General features: G+C 39.5%; 1 protein-coding gene across 3 annotated transcripts in view; it reads right to left on the reverse strand.

Moving 5' to 3' along the window:
- Nucleotides 1-488: 488 nt before the first annotated feature.
- LOC126464312 (exocyst complex component 6B) overlaps nucleotides 489-23164 on the reverse strand; it is a 159254-nt gene continuing 136578 nt past the window's right edge. For all 3 annotated transcript variants that reach the window (XM_050096227.1, XM_050096225.1, XM_050096226.1), the window contains exons 13-16: nucleotides 15541-15790; nucleotides 6483-6624; nucleotides 1100-1286; nucleotides 489-1025 (exon numbers count right to left, since the gene is read on the reverse strand). In XM_050096227.1, coding sequence (XP_049952184.1) covers nucleotides 815-1025; nucleotides 1100-1286; nucleotides 6483-6624; nucleotides 15541-15790 — 790 coding nt within the window. In that variant the 3' untranslated portion in view covers nucleotides 489-814. The remainder of the gene's footprint in view (nucleotides 1026-1099; nucleotides 1287-6482; nucleotides 6625-15540; nucleotides 15791-23164) is intronic.

Raw genomic sequence — 23164 nt, forward strand, 5'->3', positions numbered from 1 at the left:
TGTCCCAGTTCCTCATTGTTTTCCTTTTTTTCATTTAACTTTTGTTTTCTTTTAAATAATCATAGGATTCATTGTCTTATTTACTGCAAGTTGTTAGCCCATGTTTATATTTAGCAATATTGAAGTAGTTTCTTAAATATAATTCATATCTATGCTTCAGTTTCAAAATCTTTCTGCTCTTAAGACTCCTCCCCATACTTGCAGAGGCACTGCTTCAAGCAATGCATTGCACCATTATTGTGGAGTATGTCACCAGCAACCAGAAAGGCTTATATAAACTCTAAAGAGTAATTGCAAGGTAGACCCATTTATGAGGAAACACAGTCACAATACAGCTGCTCTTAATTTACTCACTGTTTACATCGGAGGGGTCTTAGTGGCTTTAGAAGCATTATTGTAACTGGTAAGGGTTTATTTTCTACAAGCACATAAGTTATCACAATAAACTCAGTAGAAGGGAGTCAGTGCAACGACAAAAATAATACAAATTACAATACACAGGAAGTCTATTTATCAGGAAAATGTTACATTCCTTACAAATCTGGCACACTCAGTTCTCGAAAGGAACAAACTCCATCTGGATCCTTTATCCACAGAAGCAACTTGCTCACACTCAATAGGTTTAAAGTATATGTAAATCACCACCCCAGCTACAGCAGTAGCAGAGATGGTGGTCTATATATACTTTAAATATCAACATATACCCTGAAGTATCAGCACAAATATGCAGAACACACATAAAATCCTTTTAATGCCACTTCTGTTGCTTGAATAATACAAACATAACGAGACACATATGGCTCTTTTCCCCAGCTCATGTTAGAACTGGGGGAGCTGGTGAAGAGGCAGCAGTGGCTGCTGATGTTGCCATCGTGGGAGAGGCTGCTACACCAGTCACTGTTGCTGTGGCTGTTGTTTGTGCCAACTGCCTCAGTTGACGCAGGACAGTTTCCAAAAGTTTCTTCTTGTCCCGTTCACTTTTTTTCAGGACAGAAAACACATTCTTCTTGTCTGCCTCGCGCAACCTGCAGTGGCATAAGAATTTGTGTTATGAATGAATATAATCATTTTATTTAATGAGCCTTATGCAAATACTTACTTCTCAAGCAAAAGCACTGCTGTGTTTGGACTGACGCGTTGATATTTGCTGTTCTCTTGACCATAGTCATGAAAGTATGTAGGCCAATCCCAAGACATAAAGAGATCAAGAAGTTGCCGTAAATCTCCAAAGTACTGCAGTAGAGCACCCTCTTCCAGACCAGGAACAGGTTCTGATGCCGCAAATTCTGTGTAAAAGATACTTTACCTCAGAATCTGCAATTTATTTAATGTGCTTCTGAAGTCATACATTACAGAATGCACACATTATGAAATGGACACATTACAAAATAGAGAATGCTTTTGTAAGAGGAAATTGTCAAATGGATTACTATGTTTCTCTTGTTTGCTTTTTAAAATTGCTCTACATTTATATTAGTAGGAGGCTTGATTAATAAGAAACACTAAATCGTTTACACAACAACAAATTTGTGCTCATCTTGGTGAAAGATATGACACAGTGTCTGTTGACATCATTTACTAAAGTGTAGATCACAATGTTGAGTCCCAGCTGCTGCCAAATATCAGTACTTTCTTAACCAATCCACTGCTCCCACTTAGTTCATATCCTACTTTACACTGGTTTAACAACAAAAAATATCAATAAGCCATCTGAAATGCTCCAATCTTGGGCTATTGTTTTTATATTCAGTGGCTTCCATTACCACAGCAATAATTAATTGTGTATAATTCAAATAATATTTATCATAGCTCCTTTAATTATTAATGAAGAAAGTTTTCCGGATTTCCTCTTTTGAATATGCTATTTGAAATCTTTTACTCTTTTTACAGTGCTTGACATCTAACAGTTCTACAAATGCAGCCATTGCGGATGTTACTGGATCTTTTCGTTGGCTCCATAATCTCATATTACCATTATAAGCTCCTTGTTACATTCTGGCCTTCCTCCTCAAATTTCCCATTACCTGACATATTGTGAACAAATTTTATCTTCGAAACTCAGTGTTCCATACAAACATATCATTTTTTCATTATCTCTTCAAATGTGTTCATTTTTCATTTTTTGTTGATGTATGTTGGCTTTAGAGACTTTTAATGAAGCGGATATTAAAAATATTTGTCCTTTTCCATTCAAGCTTGTGGAAAAGCTATGACAAAAGTGACAACATTCAAAATTATGTGTACCACCACTGCTTAATTATTTTGTTTGCTTTGGAACAAGGTATCTTTTTTATTCATTGCACATGATTACTGAATGTTGTCATCACTCTGACACATTAGTGCTTTACATTCATAGGACTTAGTGATTTTCTTCTTGTGGCAGTTCTTACATCACGTAAGTACATTTTCAGAATGAAAATATTGTACAAAATATTTTTAAAAACAGTTTCTTTGGAGATAATGTACACTGTTAGCTCCAGAGGCACTTAAAAGTTATTAATGAGATATAATGCAATTGAAATTTTTACTACGATGGAAACCATTGTACTCAGTGATCTCATCTCATTTTGGGAGTGTAAACAGAATAATAACATTACATGGTGACAATGTTTATGCCTATGGCAAATGAGACCAAGACAGCATCTTAAAACTGATCTGAAGTGACAAAATGCTAATGTCTACAAAATTGTAAAGCTTTGGGAATTCTGTAAGCTATAAGAGATATAACATTAACACAAAAAGGAACTGTTTTTTTTTTTTTTTTCATTTATGCACAACCAAATCCATAATTAATAGTGTCTGAAGTGCTGTGCATAAATGAAAATCAGTGATGGTGACATGCAGCAGAGAATGGAAATGTATTTTTTTGTATGATTTGTTGATAATGACTCTGGAAGTCATCAAAGTTATTGGGGACAATACCCTGTCACTGCTCCCATACACTCTGGCTTTGCTGTTGGCTTCTTCCACTACGGGATTGCTTCAGTTGTACAACTGTGCTGTAACACTGTGACCTTGTTTTGTAGAAAACTTTTGTATCGTGAGATGTGACAGCCAATAGCATCATTCTGCCAGTCCCACCTATCATGTTCATTTTCTTGTGTACTGAATATTTAATGAAGACTTTTGAGTAAGTATGTGTTTCATGAGGGCAAATTTTTTACCATAATGTTCACTGACAATACATGTAGCAATGTTTAAAGAGAGTATAAAATGTAATCATTGATTCCCTTATGAGACATGCAGTACTGCCAATACTAAAGAGACCAGCTGAAGCATGTGGTATGGGACAAAGGCAGGCAAGACAGATGGACAGAACATTCCTGTGGAAGATTTCTTTCATCTCTCTCTGGACAGAGCACATAGTTCACCAACTTATCTACCTTAACATTGTTCTAATATACTTCACAACAGTTGAGACAACACATTAACCACAAAAATATATAAATAAAAACATTGCAAAGACATATCAATTAATAGAAATCACTATAAATAAAAAGTAAGTGTGATAAATAGGATATTACTGAATTGTAGTACAACGACAATGATAAAATACATTGGAAAAACCACATCCTATATAAGTATACTTTCAGTTTTCAAATTAGGACAAGTAAAATAGATTACACAACAGAGAGAATACAGATGATGATAAACTGTCTGAAAAAATGTATCTGGATGCCTTTAAATATGTAGAATTGAAAACTAGATGTCACAATAGACAGACCTGCCAGTGTACAAGGACATGACGAATATTGTGTTGTCAGCAGAGAAGTGATAACAGCAGGATGGGTCAGTCAGGAGAGCTGTGTAACTTCGAACACAGACTAGTCATTGGATGTCACCTGAGTAACAAGTCCATCAAGGACATTTGACCTTCCCGGAGTTGTGCAGGTGTACTGTTGTTGATGTGACAGTGAAGTGGAAACAAGAAGAAGTAACCACAGATAAACCAAGGTGAGGTTGACCTCATGTACAGGTGTAGATGGTTATAAAAAATTCACATGAAGTCAGCAGAAGGACTCACTCACGAGTTCCAATTAGCATGATGTGTTTAAGGAGTTAAAAAGAACAGGAAGTTGCAACATAGTCACAGTACGATTCTCCAGCAATTCAGGAAGTATTTATTCTATTATAAATCCAGTCATGGACCACAAATGTTTATTATCAGGTTATTGTTTTCCGGTAATAACAACAATCTTCAGGTCTAAAAATAAGCATGCAGAGGTAGCTTGGCATACACTGTTTCAAAATTACATGAAATGCACAATCAAACATCACTATAAGCATATACGGTAACATTTCCATATATGAGTAAATGCAGTATACTACACAATTTGTATCATTGTGTATTTTGATGGTACGTTCACACTAATTAACCACACAAGCTTCCTCAAAAACTGACAAATTTTGAGTACCATGGAGAACATTATGCTACACATGTTGCCATATTAAGGAAACACGTCATGCATCTACGAGTGAAGTGCCTGCATACTGGCACACTATATGTTGCTGCTGCAGGTCAGTTTGCAAAACTTCAATACAAATATTCTTTTTAATAAAATGTACAAAATCTTTCATGCAGAATTAAGCACAAATAGAATTCAAAATGCAGATGACTGTGCTTATATATTATGCAATAAAATGTAATGAGGTAGGCTGCATTATGAAGCATAATACTGCGTCATAAAATTATATTGTGGAGTTACTGCAATTGCAACTGTCACCCAACCCTGAAACATATGGCATCCCTCATTATACCCTTCAAATGCAAAAATACTTAATAAAACCACACAACAGTTGTGCTCTCCTAAATATCAAATCACTATATCTTTTTATACTGATCAGCCATAACATTATTACCATCTACCTAAAAGATAGTACGTCCACCTTCGGCATGGATAACAGTGGAGATGCATTGTGGCACGGAAGCAATGTGTTCTTGGTAAGTCACTGGAGTGTGTTGGCACCACATCTGTACACACAAGTCACATAATTCCCGTAAATTTTGGGGAGGGGGTGATGACTTCTGTTGCCATGTTCAATCATGTTTCAGAAGTGTTCAATCAGGTTCAGAACTGTCAAGTTGGGGGGCCAGCACATCAATTGGAACTCACCTCTGTGTTCCTCGAACCGCTCCGCAACACACCTGGTCTTGTGACATGGCGCATTATCTTGTTGAAAACTGCCACTACTGTTGTGAAACATGATCGTCATGAAGGGGTGAGACAGTGTACAATACTTCTTGGCCATCATGGTGCCTTGCACCAGCTCCACTGGACCCATGGATGCCCATGTGAACGTTCCCCAGAGCGTAATGGAGCTGCCACCAGCTAGTTTCTGTCCCCTATGAAGATGTCAAGGAGCCATTGCCCGGAAGACGATGAAACTGTGCCCTCCCAACAGTGTGCTGAAGAAGGTATTGGGATTCATCAGACCATGCAGTACTCTGCCACTGTGCCAATGTCCAGTGCTGCTGATCAAATGCCCATTTCAGTTGTAGTTGCCGATGTCGTGGAGTTAACATTGGCACTTGTATGGGTCATCAGCTGTGGAGGCCCATCGTTAAGTGTGTTCGGTGTACTGTGTGTTCAGACACACTTGTACTCTGTCCAGTGTGATGTTAGTTCTGCCACTGTTTACTGCCTGTCCTGTTTTACCATTCTGTCCGGCCTATGTAATGAGGGGTGGCTGCTCAACCCCACGACGTCTGGACGTGGTTTCATCTTGGTTTCTCCATGTATTGAAGTCACTCACCACAGCACTCCTCAAACACCCGACAAGTCGTTCAGTTTTCAAAATGCTTGTACCAAGCCTCTGGAACACCACAATCTGCTCTCAGTCAAACTCAGAGAGATCACACACTTTCCCCATTCTACACATGGACAGCATGCTCACTGATACTACGTACACCGTGCGTGTGTTTGACTAGCAGTCATTTCTTGCCAGGTGACACTGGTATCACCTGGATGGGTTTATATCAATAATATGTTGGTGGTCATAATGTTCTGGCTGATGAGGGTACTGTTTGTGCGTATGATTCGTCTGCAAGATAGAAAACTCATAAATTATGAGACAAAATTGCTGGGCAATACTTAACTCCATATGGCAAAATATCTAGTTCTGCCAACAGATACTATAAAAGTGCCACACCATTCCTGAGATAATAGATCTCTTCTCCTCCATCTTTGTGCACCCTTGTCCTAGTGACAGGTGGGTCTCTCTCGCCCTGGGGTATGAGTGACCTGCCCTTCCTTTTTAACCTTCCCTGGCCTATCCCTCTATCCTTGCCAATGAAGGAACTATTAGTTCCGAAAACTACAGTGTGTCACTTTTACTTTTATATGTTTGCATCAGCAGAATTAAACATAAACCCCCTGAATGTAGGGAATGGCCAGCAATTTTGTCTTGTGATTTATTAAAGTTATTATTAAGCATCATACAAACATTATCTTTATAATTTTCTAATGAAAACAGTAACTTACGTTCACACTGTATTGTATCCAAGTTGATTTGTTGTAGTGCACCCATTGATATCTGCTTCACATCATCACTCAGCATAAAAGCCATAATGGATTTTGCTATGTGCTCGCAGGCAGATTTGCAAGCCACTTGTGCCACTTCTGGCTGTAAAATTAGTTAATAAAAACAGTAATAATTAAAACCTTTTAATCGACTTACAATAACTTATTTCCACATTATTTGGTGACAAAATGTGAACCACTAAACCAAATTTTCAGACATTTCAGTAAAATGATGATGTTAGTATATGCATTGTACTCCAACTTCAGAACTTTAATAAGAGAAAGTAGATCATAAATAGCCACAGAGAGCACAAAATGATGGAAGTTGCTTGTTTAAAATCATTTTTATTTATAATCTTAGCTACCAACATCATATATGTATATAAGCAATCAAGTGTCTACTGCACAGAACATGTGCTCACACAATGAACTACTTCCCATTCAACAGATTAAGAAGACACTTCACCCCAGTTATCCACCACCTTTCGCAAAACACTCACAGATCTGTCACTTTACACTGAACATTTCTTTTCAAATGTCCCTCTGCTGAAACGCTTTGTAAGTTTACAGTGTAATATGCTTCCAGTACATTAACCATTTATGTGTGTGTATGTGAACTGTATGTATTAGGTACTCAGCATCACCATTTGACATCCACTATTGAATAAACATACCCTCTACACATGTGCATGCATATTATCTTCCGCTATAAGCATCCATGTTGCTCCACTATATGTATCAATGTCATGTATTCACTTCCCATTAAGTCATCTATCGGTTTTTTCTTATCCCTTGGAGTCCTGGAAAGAACTTCTTGGTCCGTTTAATATCCGCTTGTCTGCCTATGTTTCCTGCCACCCTCCATTCATTTTTGTTTTATCATAATCATGCCTCCCACTCCAGGCTATTCCCTGATATTTTTACCAGTCTCCCCATGTATCTATTCATCACCACCTGATGCATGCTAAGTTTCTGTATCGTTTCCACATTACACATGGGCATACATCCCGGATGCAGATAGCCTGACACAAGAGCTGGACCATCTAAAAGCTGTATTCAAGCAGAATGGTTATACTGACAATCAGATCCATCGTGCTCTGCAGTTTGGACCTTCGCAAGAACCAACGGGAGATCCAAGCAAGTCAGTGGCATTCCTACCTTTTGCGGGGAGCATATCTTTAAAAACAGATAGAATTTTAAATAAATTTAATATTAAAAGTGTATTCCGTCTGCCAGCTAAGACCAGAGGTCTGCTGGACTCAGTGAAGGACGATTTAGGTTTGACAAAGCCCGGAGTCTACAAGATTCCCTGCCACTACGGTAAAGTCTATATTGGACAAACAATTCGTAGCATCCAGGATCGTTGCGTGGAGCATCACTGCCACACACATTTATTTCAGCCAGAAAAATCTGCAGTGGCCAAACATTGTCTTACGGAAGGACTTAAAATGCTGTACAATGAGAGACAAGTGGTTGCCCTTGCGTCGCAGCATTGGGACTGTGTAGTGAAAGAAACCATTGAAATCCGGCTACCTGACAATATTATAAACAGAGATAAGGGGTATCCTTTAAGTAACAGTTGGAACCCTGTTCTGTTTGACATTAAGAAACAACAGTCCTTGTCTCTGTCTTCAAAAACTGTCAATAGAGTTTGATATCAATATTCGTTTTCATGAGCTTTCACCACTGGTGAGCTATTGTGCCTGTGGCTATAGGGCAGTTATTTTTGTGCACGCAAGGTGGACCCATGGTCAGTGTATAAAGGAGCCACCGTGGCGCGTTTGACTTCAGTTCCAATGAGATAGTGTGACGACCTACTCACCTGATGATGGCGGCCAGGTGAAACGCCGAAATATTGTGTCCAGATGACAAGATGTTCGGCTGGAGACTCAATATGAATACAATGAATTATTACGCCAGGAAAGTATATGGAGCAATATTCACAGGTGATAAGACTTTCTGTTGTCAATATGAGCATACCACAAAATGACGAAGAGCAGAAATTCATATGAAGGGTCGTGAGTTTGACAAGATAATTGACATTCAAACCAATGTGGCATGGGAGCTGAGCAACATCCTGAAGGAGAACTTTTCTGACAGTCTCATGTGGTTGTATGAATGTGATGTATGCTGTATTCACATGGGGGAGACTATGCCACTATCTTAATGTTTCTCTATTTTTCTTAATCCGGTCTCTAAACATTTTGGGCTGACAGAATGCCACCTTAAGGAACTTAAAAAGGCAAAATCAAATTAATTATAACATTATTAGGTTGATTTTTCATTAGGCATTTCACAGATATTGAACAAAGCACAGCACACCTAATGAAATTTCATCATTTAATTTCAAACCTGTATACAGCATTCAGATGCAAGGAATTAATCTAAAAGTGTCACCTAACTGTTTCAGAGTAGCTACAAATAAAAGGGACTCAGTTCATATGAAACAGTCTGAGAGAATAACAGAATTAATAGAAAGAATGCTCTGAAGTCAGTCAGATGTTTATTTCGAGCTCAATGCACTCTAGACCGACAGTGGGCTGGGTTGTTAAAGAAAACATGTGGGAATACCTGCTTGTCTGATACTCAGCTGTCCTACTTCTATTCTTGTTTAAGATAAAGGCAATATATCTGTTTTAAATTTATGATAAGAAGAGGACAATAAACTAAAAAATGCTGTCTCAACAACGGAAGTAATTTACAATGTATCACAACAGCATAACTGTTTCCATCTTCCCCACCAAGGGGGTATAAGAAGGAAACTGAAATTACTGATAATAAATTCTCTTGCTCTCTGTAAAACCCTGGCACTCAGTTTTAAACTATTACATATCATCAATACACACTCTGCAGAGAATAAAGTAATAACCTTGATTATATGGACAAGCCAAAGCCCACCTATACCCTTCTACACGTAAGGCCCACTTTACTGCAGGAGATCCTCAGCAGAACTTGGAAGGAGGGGAGGAATCTGTGAAGCATTAGAGCTTTGAATTAGTCTGCGAGTTTGGCTCGGATACTGTAATTACAGGCCCGCTGTCCACAAAATGCACTGATTTGGGTTTATATCCTGTCCAGCACACAGTTTAGTTTGTCATATATAAGCAGGTTTGAATTTACTTATAGATGTATTTTTCACATTACATTACAATCAATCGATAATCCTGGTAATTTTATCCATATTTTGTAGGTGTGAACATGACTGTATTCAATACACGGGAATTTTGAATAACTTCAACTTCCTGTGTAATAATCACAATAATCGATAATACAGAAACACGATTTAATTCTGTCGTGTCCTTAATGTTAGCAATGAAGTACATAACAAAGAAAGCAGAATTTGGTAGCAACTGTGACAAAGCTATAGTCACAGATGTGACTTAAGCATCAAGAAAAAACAAAAAGTAGGCTTATGAACATACAGTCTTGCACTTCTCAAAGCCATTTGAATCAGTTATGTAAAATATTGTCACACTGGAATGACAATCGGGTCCAAAACCAAAAGCATGATTCTTAATGAAGTACAACACTTAGCACTGAAAGTACGTTTTTTATGCATGCCAACATGCAGGTAGAATTCCTGGACAGAGTGTGCTCCTATTTATACAGACGCTGAATATTACACAATATTCCAACACAGAAATTTTGAGGACTTTCCAGAAATGATGAATACTACATAACAAATAACTGCCAGTGGTCCAGTATGAACTGGTGACCTGCAGAATGCTAACCAGTTATACTAACTGCTATGCCACAGCTCATGGCATTTCTCCCTCTCCTGGAGAAACAACAACTTGGTGTTTCAAAATTGTCACTGGAGCCAACTAGAGTGCAGTAGATTTAGATCTTCTCAGTGGCCCTCCATATGGTAGCACTGGAGGATCCTCGTGTTCGGGTTGCCTTTTCTCATCCTCTTCATTATGATGAGCACCGAAGGTATTCCTCTACTGTTCGAGCTTGAAGATCATTGAGTGGGCCCTCAGTTTCCTTAAATGAGAAGCCCCTATCACTGATCAACATCTCAGTATTGTAGTAAGGCTTCATACAAAGGACAAGGAGGGTCACAATCCTTGACTCCATATGTGACATCTGACAAGCGACGAAGTACATGATACTGCCCAAAATAGGATTTTAGTAACTTTTCCAATAGTCCAACTTTCTGCACGAGTTTAAAAACCATATCAAGTTTCTTAGTCTGTATCTGATTGTCCGGTGCTTGGTGTTATAGTGCTCTTGATCATTCTCTTGGGCATCCAGTGACCATATGCGAGCCTGCTATCTTGCTTCTTTGGTCCTGGTAATGAAGCATTTCAAATAGTCATTCTGATTATTCCTCTCAGTTGAAACAGAAGTATATCCATTGTTATTTCAGTCTCAAGAGTGTGGAGCAGAAAGAAAAGCCCACAATGTTTTGCCTCACATCATGATGGACAGTATTGTATCTCAATCTCCCTAACATCAACTTACATTGAGAGCATTTCTGCAAACATCTTATTAACCCACACAGTGAGGCCATTCATAGGTGGGGGGTAGGCAGTTTTTATCATGTGGGCAGTGTTGCAATGTGAAATTACCTCTGATACTAGTCTTGACTGGAAAACTTATCCACAATCAGAGATCACCAGATGGGGAACTATTTGCTTTACAATGTCTTCTATGGCAATTTCTGGAGCTTCAGCAGTCAACACTCCTTTGGTGATGGCTTAGAGGGTAAGATAGATCGTGAAGACTACCAGCCATCAATTCCTGTTTGCTGACTTCAGTAATCTTCCCACGAGGTCAATTCCAATCTGACAGAACGGCACTGCTGCAAGTGGAATCAGTGTCAGATTCCCTGGAGGTAATTGCATCATGTGCTTCTGTTGTTAGCATTCTTTTCGTGGCTCATGAAGTGTTTAATGAATCAGCAGAGATCTGGTCAGTGATACCTGCATCTGATGCTACCTATAGCCTTCACAAATTCCATGTGATCAGATATTGTGGCATTGTGAAAATACTCCAGGATAGCTGGCTGTAGATGAGCTGGGATTACAATCAACAATTTCCACCCTACTGGTTCATAGTTCTTTTTATATGATGTTCTATTTAATAATTGGAATTCTACTTTTGTTGATCCCTCATCCTTCAAGGCTTATATGGTTTTCAGCAGTGCTGGATATTCCATCTGATCAACTGAAAAGTCATTTACTGCAGCATTGATGGAGATTTCATCCACAAGGCTGTGTTCTGGCAAAGAATTACTTGAAAGATAGTCAATGTCCTCGTGTTTGCATCCACTTCTGAACATCAATATGATACTGAACCCAAGAAGCAGCCTCACTACCAGACTGTTGCTCATGTGAGATACAGACTCAATCAGACCTATGCACCCGAGATAGTGGCTATTGTTGTCGGATTGTTGTTGTTGTTGGGTGAATGTGTGAAGGTTTTCTATTTCTGAAGAAAGGATATTTTGCTACTCATCACATAGCAGAGATGTAGTCACAGACAGACACACAAAAAAAAAGACTACAAAAGACTTAAGCTTTTAGCTACAAGGCCTTCTGAAATAGACAACATACAAACACACATTCATGCAAACGATCTATCTCTCTCTCTCTCTCTCTCTCTCTCTCTCTCTCTCTCTCTCTCTCACACACACACACACACACACACACACACACACACATGCGAGACCACTGTCTCTGGCTGCCAAGGCCATACTGTGAGCAACTGCCACATGACGGGAGAAGCAATCTGGTGGTATGGAGGAAGCTGGGGTGCGGAGGTGGGGGAGGCAGGGTATGGGTGGGGGATGGTTTGTGGGAGCACTTTACCGTCTCCCACCCGTACCTTGCTCTCCCTCCCCATCCCTATCCCATGTTCCTCCATGACCCCACCACCGAGACTGCTTCTCCCATCATGCACAGTTGCTTACAGTCTGGACTCGGCAGCCAGAGACAGTGGTCATGTGCTTGTGAGCTGCATTTGCGTGAATGTGTGTGCATGTGTGTGTGTATGTTGTTTATTTCAGAAGAAAGGTTTCTGGCCAAAAGCTTAAGTGTTTAGTAGTCATTTGTTGTACCTGCCTGCGACTCAACATCTCCACTATATGATGAGCAGTAATCTATCCTTTCCATAAAACTGTCATTACTGCATCCTGGATTTGCCATTTTTTGATCTGGTATATAGATTGCAAATGATGTAAGTCATGAAAGTCTTCAATAAAATGACAGTGTCATCAAGACAACAAAGGCATCCTCCATTTAAGATGTCAAAGCATATTGTCTGTCCGTCATAAACTAGAAGGTGGCTGGAGCATTGCTTACTCCAAATGGCATAACTCTGAACTCACAGAAGCAATCAAGTGTTAGGAAAGTGGTCTCTTCTCCATCAGCCTCATCAAGCTTGATTTGCCAGTAGCTTACCTGCTTGTCCATAGCTGAAAAATGCTTGGCTCCCTTTGAGCAGTCTAGAGTGTCATCAATGTGCAACAATGGGTGCACTTCTTTTTTCATGATTTTGTTCAGTTGTCAGTACTCGATGCAGAAATGGCAAGTGCTGTCCTCCACAAAGATCACAGGACAGGACCAAGGACACTTGAAGGTTCAATAATGTTACCCTGCAGCATCTCCACCACTCCTGCTGGATTATCTGCCATTAAGTTAGTGAAGCCCTATAAGAGTGCTGCCTAACTGGTTGATGATACCCAGTCTTGACACGGTGTTTTACCATTGATTATCGGTCTGTCTTTTCTTCACTCTGGATTTCAAAGCACAGAACACCGAACACCAACCAACATTGTTCCTATATCATGTCAGCTCATATTGACAGTTCACTAGTAGCTTCCTCCACTGGATTGTGTGTAGCAGTAGAAGAGCATGATTCTTTGTTGATGGAACTGAAATGCTCATCCTGGACCAGTTTGGCTGTCCTTTTGCATGTACCTTTAGGGATGAGTTGTAACTGGTTGTGACAATTAATGATCCAAAGGTCTCCTTGACCATCTGCAATGCTGTGATTGTAGCTGGTATGGAGATTTATTTTCTGAGCCTGAGCAGCTTTTTGCAGTCGACAAAAGCTTCACAGTTGAATTGAGCATCTAGATTGATGATGGAAATTGGTTTAATTAATGATGGTGGAATAATAATGAATTCAACAGCAAACAACTGTTCAGAGTAATATTTGTTCTGTGCGCTTGTTGGAATAGCTTTTTCAATCTGTAGCTCTGATCTTCCACAGTCTATGACTGCTTTTGATGCCTGTGACAAGTCCCATCTGAGAATAACATTATGACTACATTCTGTTAAAACAACAAATTCAAAAGGGCTGTGTTCTTTCACTGACAGCTAATCTTGCAACAAATGTTCTAGTCAGCTGCACATATCTTCCATTCGTGACTTTCAGCATTATCCCTTTTGTATACCGGAACATAATCTTCTTTAGCTGGTATGGATCAGCAGTCAACATTATTTGGAGCCCACAAGTACTAGCACCCAGACAGGTTGACTGTTAATGATGACATTGATAAGATCTCCTTACATCTTGGTAATTGTTGTAAATAGTGGTCCCCCACAACTGCCACAGGGACCATATTCGAGATACAGTCACACCTCTTTTCTTTTGCATTTCCTCAATGTGCTAGCACCACTTCATGAATTCCTCTGTTGTGACATCCTTTACCAGAACAGCTTGGCACATGTCTTCTGTGTTCCATTTTACCAAGTGTAAGATTCTTTCAATTCCTGTCATTGGATTCACAATGTGGCATAGGACCAAAAGACTGTCATTTTCCCATGATACTGGGCCCTGTTTTTAAATTGTTCTTCCACTATGTTGACTACGCTGCTGATTGTCAACAAATGTTTTCTTCAGATCAGCCTGCAATCTGTCCTAGACATCGATCTACTCTTCGCTGTCCTCGGACCAATATTGTATTGTGCCATCCACATAAAAGTACACATCATCATGTCATACAGTCTGTTATATTTGGCGATGTGGTGGAACACTTCTGGCTATTTTGTCGGGTCCTGGCCAGTGTCTCCAGAAAACACTGATAGATGCCTGATGTGCAGCCAACTTAGTGCTGTTTAGGAATCTATTGGTTTGCCGAACATGAAACATGGGAACAATGTATTCTGGTTCCTGTCTGTGTAGGTGATGAATTTTATGTTGCCTCATTGGAGCCACTGTGATGTAGATGTTTGGAAGTACGTGACATCACCACCAAACAATCTCATGCCCTAATCACAAGCACATCCAAATCGGAAAGCACAGTCATCCATGAAGCACAACACTTATTATTGAAAGCACATTTATTATGAACACCAATGCAGACAGAACAGAGTACCTTCTGAACACAGATTGTTGTTATTAAAAATATCAAATACCCTGGAATGTGTACACATTATAAATACAAGAAGTCCCAAGCACTTTCTAGAAATGATAAATACTAAATAACAAATGTTTGCTGGTGATCAGATTTGAACTGACAAGCTACAGTGATTCCACAGCAAGCACAACTCCACAGGTTGCAGGTCAATGTTAGAAAAGTCTAATGACTGCACCTAGAGTCGCTTGCATTCAACAGTTGCTACAGCTGAATGAATTGTGAATCAACAACATCAGCAGTGACACCAAAAACAATGGCTCCATAAGAACAAACAATGTAAATCCAGCTGCTGCACCATTTTCCTTTTGCTGCCTACTTCCATAAATTTCACCATGGTTTTATGTATCCAGATGTGACTTTTGCACCAAAACAATCCTGATGTTTATACTGAAGATGTAATGCTTCTGGAGCACTCAGATCTAATTTATGCATACATGTAAACAAGACTCCCGGTTCCTTTAACATTAATTGCTACTGGATTGTCATGTTTCCTAGGACATGTACATTTCGAAAAAAATCTCTCAAAAACCTAACCGTATAAAATAGTTTATTGCTTTAATTGGTTGAAAACCTTATTACCAGTAAAACTATGCCTGCCTTGAAACAAAGCATGGGTCAAAACACCTGGGTATTACAACGTACACTTACAGGCAGATTAGTGAAGGATTGGAAAATACTGTTTAGAAAGGCAATCAGATCAGTGATGAAACTAGAAGCATGACCACGGGGCTCCACTAACATCCAATCATAATTCTCCAGCTCCAGAAATTCATCCAGCTTCTGCTTCAGTTTTTCACATATCTGTCGTTCGGCATCATCACGTGCAACACGGAACATAGTTGCCTGCCCTTGTGTGCCTTGAGAAGCACGAGTACTAAGATGTGCTTCTTTTCCACATCTGCAAAATAAAAAGACTGTAAATATTATTAATCTTTGTAAAGAAAAAGAACCTTTAAATAATAGACCAAAATCTCAACTGTACTAGACTTTTATCATTTGAGCTATGTTAAGAATGCCTGATACCCTTGATCAGTGTTGAGGAAAAGCACTTTTGACTGCTATACATTTTACTCAAACAATGGAAACTCCAGGTTGGAATAACAACAATATTAGGAATAGGATAGATTGGCACTCATCATAAAGATGAACCACTGAGATGCAAAAGGCACAATGAAAAGACTATTATCCCTGTAGCTATCAGCCAAACCGTTCCTCAGCATGGAAAACATACACACATTCACATAGGTAAGTACACCTCATGCACATTCGGCTGCCACCACCAGCAATTCTAACTGGAATCCTCTATATGATGAGTAGAAACTTATTCTTTTCATACTTTATCCATGGTACCACCTGTTACTCCATCGGGTTGGAGCTGCTGGTGGTGGCAGCCGAGTGTGCATGAGGTGTGCTTGCCTGCATGAATTTGTGTGTGTTTTCTTTGACGACAAAGGCTTTGGCTGATAGCTACATGTGTAACAGTTTTCTCCTTGTGCCTGTTTGGAACTCTGTGACTGTTTGGAACTCAATGGGTCATCTTTACAGTGAATAGCAATCTATCCTATTCCTAATGCATTTTAATCATTATTTTACATGCAGAATCAATCTTTTTAAACAATTGCTGCAACTTTAATCATAATTTAATACTATATTAAAGTGTCACTGATATTCAGTAACAAATTATTAGTCTTTCCAGGATGGAATAACAATAATATTATGAATAGGATAGAATGCTACTCACAATATAGAGGGAACATTGAGCCGCAAAAAGGCACAATGAAAAGACTGCTATACATTTAAGCCTTCGGCCAAATGCAGCCAGAGGCAGTGCGTGTGAGTTGCGCTTGTGTGAACGTATGTGTATTTTCTATTTTGGAAAGCATATGTGCATAACAGACTTTTCATTGTGGCTACCTGTCATTCAAGGTGTCGTCTATATGATATCAATCCATCCTTTTATAATATGAAGTCTTTAATAACAATATAAAGTCCTTATTATACATGTTCCTCCATGGTACTAAATAAAACCATTGCACCATTCCTTCCCATTATTACTCTTCCAAGGGTGCCAATATCCTTGTCTCATTCCTAACACACTGGTACTCTTACCTTTATCTGTGAGTGGTAGAGTACCCTATGTCAATAACAGCAGTTTCTGTTTTTAGTTTGTGTGGCAGAATCATAAGGTACGGGGCACAGCTTGCCTACAGTATCCTATGACTATAATATCAAGATGTCACAACAGAAATCAGTCAGCTCATACAAACACCTAAGTGTGAGTGTGAAATTTGGAGGAATATGAAATAGAATGATCACATACATCCATAAGTCACAGGTAAAGCAGGCAGCAGGCTTCAGTTGATTGACAGACTGCTAGAGAAATGCAATCAGTGTACAATGGAGATTGCTAAAAAAACCACTTGTGCAACCCATCCTATCACAATTCAATCACATTTGTGAGATAGAACTGACAGCAGATGTTGAACAGATACAGATTATGACAGCATGAATGGTCAAAGGTTTGTTTGACTCATGGTCGTGGAGATGCTGAAAAACTAAACTGGCAGACACTTCAAGAGAGATGCAAACTATCCCATGAACACCTACTACCAAAGCTTCAAGAACCAGCTTTAAATAATGAATCTAGAAATATACTACAACCCCCTACTATGTAATATTCCTGTAGGCATTGAAAAGACAAGATTAGATTAATTACAGTGTGCGTTGTTGCATTTAAAGTCATTCCATCTGCACTCTATACATAAATGGAATGGGAAGAACCCCTAAAAACCAGCTCAATGGGAAGTACCCTCTGATATGCACTTCACAGTAATTAGGAGAGTACGAATGTAACTGTAGATTAACCAAAATCTTTTACTATCTTGTCTTAGTGCACTTATTGTGTTATCCACTTTATCCAAGCAGCAATTTTCCTAGGAAAGCTGCCATCAGTGCTTCAACCCTTCTCAGACCATTAACTAGTGATTGCGTAATTCTTTGTATCTACAGCACTTTACTGATATATAAATTGTTCAGAGAGCCACATTTCACTGTAAAGTTACCAACACTTGATTTTTGTTTATTTTCAGTAAACCAGTTACACTGTACAATCACATTAAACTGACCACTTGTCAAATGCCTGAATAACCACCTTTTGCAGAGTGGATTGCTGCAAGAGGTGCAGGAAGAGAGAGAATGAGGTTGTGGAAGGTACCAACAGGGATGTGGCCAACTGTGCTGGGTTTCTTACTTGAGGATCCAAGTCATGAACAGCCCGATTGAGGTAGCCCCACATATTCTCAATTGGGTTGAAATCCAGGGTGTTTGGTGTCATCCCAGTGGTTTATGAATCAAGCACATACACTGCAAGCTGTGTGCCACTTTGCATTGTCTTGCTGTTAGGTGCCATCATATTAAGGAAAAACAAACTGCATGTTGAGGTGGATATGGTCCCCAAGGATAAGAGCATACCTTTGTTGACCCACTGTACCCTCCAGAATGACAAAATCACCTAGGGAATGCCATGAAAACATTCCCCAGAGCATAATTCTCCCTCCTCCGGCCTGGAGCCTTCCGACAATTAATACAAGGTGTTTGCTTTCAGATGGTTCACTCCGTACACGACGACAGCCACCTGTTTAATGATGCACAAAATGTGATTCTTCTGAAAAGGATACCCATTGCCACTCAGTGTATGTCCAGTTATGGTGTTGGCATGGAAATTCTAGCCTTTGTCATCGCTGTACAGCTGTCAGCATAAGTGCATGAACTAAGCAACTGCTGTTAAGGCCCACCTGCAGCAATGTTCGTTGACGGATCATTGAAGAGACGCTGTTGGCAATCCCTTGGTTCAACTGGGTGGTCAGTTGCTCAACAGTCTATTTGCCTATACACTATGCCAAAGTTGCCATTCACCCCTGTCATCTAAGGCCCCTGGTGTACCACAGTTGCCTTAATGCTGGTTTTGGGTAGTGCCGTTTTGCCTTGCATGGTGTACTTTAACCATGACAGCATGTGAGCAGTTTACAAACCCAGCCCTTGGCCTGAACACCAATGGTAATGGCCTTCAGAAAGTCAGATATATTGCTCCATTTCCATATTACGACGATGACTGTTTCCCATGTTTGCTGACATGTTTTATATAGCCTCCACTGCTAATGCTGCCACCTGCTGTCTATGATTGGTTATCGCACATTGGAGTCAAACATAAGTCGTGGTGAAATTAATGTGAGTGGGCTGTATGTGTTACTTTATGGGAGAGTGAACTGATGAATCAGACCAGTTTCTACAAAACAGTGAAAAATTTTGTTGTGCAGCATGACTGTCAGTAAGTATGATTCTAGTAATGATTTTGTTCAAACTGTCTAACACATACAGTTGATTCTTGGTGGCTCACAGTGTCACATTTCACAGATACGGTTAGAGATGAATATCAAGCACTGACAAAATATTTCTTCTAGATACACAATGAGATAAGGGACATTCATAGAGCCTCTGCACCTGTATTCAGGACTATTTATTATGAATAATGAATTTAAATGTGGTTGTACTAGCAATACAAGCAATATTGTGCATTATCCTAGAAGCCCAGTAGAGATCTTCTTGAAGAAAAATTCATGACAATGTGCTAGAAGATGTGCACTTGTTTGTGTGCTGTGCATCTGCCTGCATTCAGTGAGTTACTGCTAACACAGTACCTTGCACTTTTCATTTGTGTGACAATACTTAGTAACACTGCATTCACCACCAACTAAGAGACTACATAGCTATAGCAGAGTCAGCAGAAGAAGATCCCCAGGAGATGTAGTACGCTTGGCTGTGTCGTGCACATACTTAAACCAATCAGGTAACGTGATTATGTGTACATGTGTCTGTGTTGTCATAGCTCTATAGAAGAATTGTTTCACCTGTAGCCATTTGTGATTCAGATTCACAGCTGAAAGTTGGCAACAGTGCTGCCAACTGCCAGGGATCTTGCTTCATAGTCTCTACCATATACTTCATTTTTGTGCCAGGGATCTTGTTCCATTGACTCTAGCATATATATATATATATATATATATATATATATATATATATATATATATATATATATATATATATATATATATATAAATGGAAGGAAACATTCCACGTGGGAAAAATGGTGGTCTTTAAATATGTCTGCTTGTGTCTGTATGTGTGGATGGATATGTGCGTGTGTGCGAGTGTATACCTGTCCTTTTTTCCCCCTAAGGTAAGTCTTTCCGCTCCCGGGATTGGAATGACTCCTTACCCTCTCCCTTAAAACCCACTTCCTTTCGTCTTCCCCTCTCCTTCCCTCTTTCCTGATGAGGCAACAGTTTGTTGCGAAAGCTTGAATTTTGTGTGTATGTTTGTGTGTCTATCGACCTGCCAGCGCTTTTGTTCGGTAAGTCACCTCATCTTTGTTTTTATAATTATATATATATATATATATATATATATATATATATATATATATATATATGCTGTTTCTCCCATAATTTTAACAGTAGATATACACTGTCTTCTGTGCCATGGTCAGACAGTTTGTTCTCTTGCTGTGATCTGCTTGCAGTTTCTTTGTTAGTCTGTGTCTGCATTGGTCTGTAGATATTTTTCGTGTTTTATACAGTTTTACAGAGTGGGAAATAGATATGAACTGTGCTTATTGTGTGCAGACACCAGATGAACTGGCCACTGATAGGGAACAAATAGAAGCAACAGCTGAAGGCTTCAGGCTGCTGTCCTAAACTGCAAAGATGTTGAGCCACCTGCGATTACACCTATAACATCTCCTATGTTCCTATGTCACTGGAATTACCTCAGTCACTGTGTCTTCAGATGCCAACATCTAACTGATCTGCTATTACTCAAGGGTGAGTAGCAGACGGTGGAAGGATGATGTATCTCTGGGCAGAAGACAAATTTGTAACTGACCACACAGCTGTTCCCTTACGCCTTATCAACGTGCAAGAGATGCTGCTTGTGATGATGATTACACATCTAAGCCAGCAAGGGATTCCTCATTTTTTGGGACTGTGGTAGACTTTCCTGCCTAATCTGGGTAAGCACTGAAGGTGGACAGTTGGTCACTGGGAGCTTCAACACAGGCAGGCAATGAAGTTCCTCAGGGAAATACCAGGTATGTAGGAAGAAGGCTAGTGTGCAGTCGGTATGTTTGCCTGGAGTTCTTGTCCAAGACATGGAAGAGGCTCTGCCAGAAGCCACTGAACACAGTGGATGCAACTGGCTGCATATTGTAGCTCATTTTAGTGTGAATGATACTTTCCACCTTGGTTCTGAGGTCATCTTCAGTTTCTGTAGACAGGGCTGTTCCAGCTTGCTTACCCATATGTGAGTAATGGGTTAGGCAACATTTCCAGTGGGCAGGGTGGACAAATGGCTGACACACTGGCAGTCTTGGAGCAAGGCTGTAGAGTGAATGATCACACTTCACAGTTTGAAAAGGCTTGCTTCTGATAAAGGCATGTATACATGTCAAAGGATTTTAAAAATCTGACATACTGAACCAAAATATTTTGCAGTATCACAAGATAATGGCCTTAAGGCTGAAACTACAATTGTTAAATAAATAATTTCTACAGTCAATAGAAAATATGATGTCCTTTAAAAAATATGGAAAGGATATGTTGCAACTCAATACACAGAGAAGGTGCTGCATCGTGAAAAGGAATGCTAGAAATATTTCAGCTTTCACACAAATTCCTTCTCCAGACTAGTCCATCTTGGCCCTTAGTAAATGGGGACAGTGGCCGTGTGTGTGTGAGTTGTTGTGTGAATGTGTGTGAGTTTTCTCCTTCTGAAGAAGGATCTTATTCAAAAGTGAAATATTTCTAGCATTCTTTTTCACTGTACCTGTCTGTGACTCAATGCCACCTCTATGTGGTGAGTAGCAGTCTTCCCTTTCCATATTGTTGTTATTCCACCTTGAACTTTTCATTGTTTGAAATAGTATAACATATTTGGTATCATGGCAATAGAGTGTCCAAGTTTCACAGTCATACAGGATTATGGAAATGACAATGATGTGCACCATGAGTCTGGTATGCAGATTTAGGTCTTTATTCGTGAAGACACTGTGCATTAACCATGCAAATGCACCTGGACAGCCCCAATTTGTTTACCAACATCCTGTTTGCAGGTACGCCATTTAGACAGATGCTTCCAAGATATGAAAAGTGATCAACCTGCTCCAGTGTTGTGTCTAAGAGTTACTCCTAGGGCAGGTTGTGTGAGTACCTTGTTGCTCTCTTTATTTTTCCTGGAGTTGTCTAGCACAGCTCATATCTGACACACCTAGGGAGGTTAATAAAGCACACAGAGATTCATACGAAATTTACCTGCAATTAACAACAGTGATATACCACCATAGTTTCCACATGCACTATGATCACCTTTCTGGAAAATAGTGATAATAGTAGCACTCTTCAAGTCATCAAGAACATCTCGATTTTCTCAAATTAAGAGGATGAGTGTAAAAAAATCTAGTCTTCAAGGGTTTACCTCCATTTTGTATCAACTCCAGAGGGCTGTTATCAACACCAGGAGCCTTTCTTGATCTCATATGATTGTGTGCTTTGTTAAAGTCTCTGTATGTGGGTGGAAGGGCCATGCACAGTTGTTGGGGTTGCTGAGGGACAGTTCCTTCTAATGCTCTCAGATTTTTCCATTATGAGTTAAAGTGACGAAATAGTCAGCAGTCTTCAGTGTCCCTAAAGAGAATCGAGTTGGGCTGTATATCATCTTGATCTCTGCATCACACAAGCATCACATAATCTTTCCAGTTCTTTAGCTTTTTGTTGTCACCTATTAGTCTTGATTTCCATAATTTGTGCCTGACATTTTCCTTTAAGTTCCATGAAATGTTGATTTCTTCACTCTGAAGATGGAGCTTGAAAAGAACTAATAAATGGGCTTCCCTTTTGGCACTGATCAGATGCATAATTTCTTCATTATTTACATCAAAACATTCTTGTTTTCTTCTTCTTCTTTATAAAACCAATTATTTCCTCAGATGATTCAGCCAGGACCTTCTAAAGTGTGTTCCACTCCTGATTTGCATTATTAGTGATGACCAGACAGTTTATTTGAGATATTGTTTCTGTAATCCGAAGCAGTGGATTTAAGTTGAAGTTCAGAAGTGTTGAATTTCCATCTGGGCAAGTTGTGGATAGGCTTCTTTGTTTTCTGACAGGTTATCAACAATGCTTGCTGTCCTGGTGACAAGGACATCCTTTTTATCGCATCA

This window comes from Schistocerca serialis, chromosome 1 (assembly GCF_023864345.2).
Source record: "Schistocerca serialis cubense isolate TAMUIC-IGC-003099 chromosome 1, iqSchSeri2.2, whole genome shotgun sequence".
Taxonomy (NCBI): domain Eukaryota; kingdom Metazoa; phylum Arthropoda; class Insecta; order Orthoptera; family Acrididae; genus Schistocerca; species Schistocerca serialis.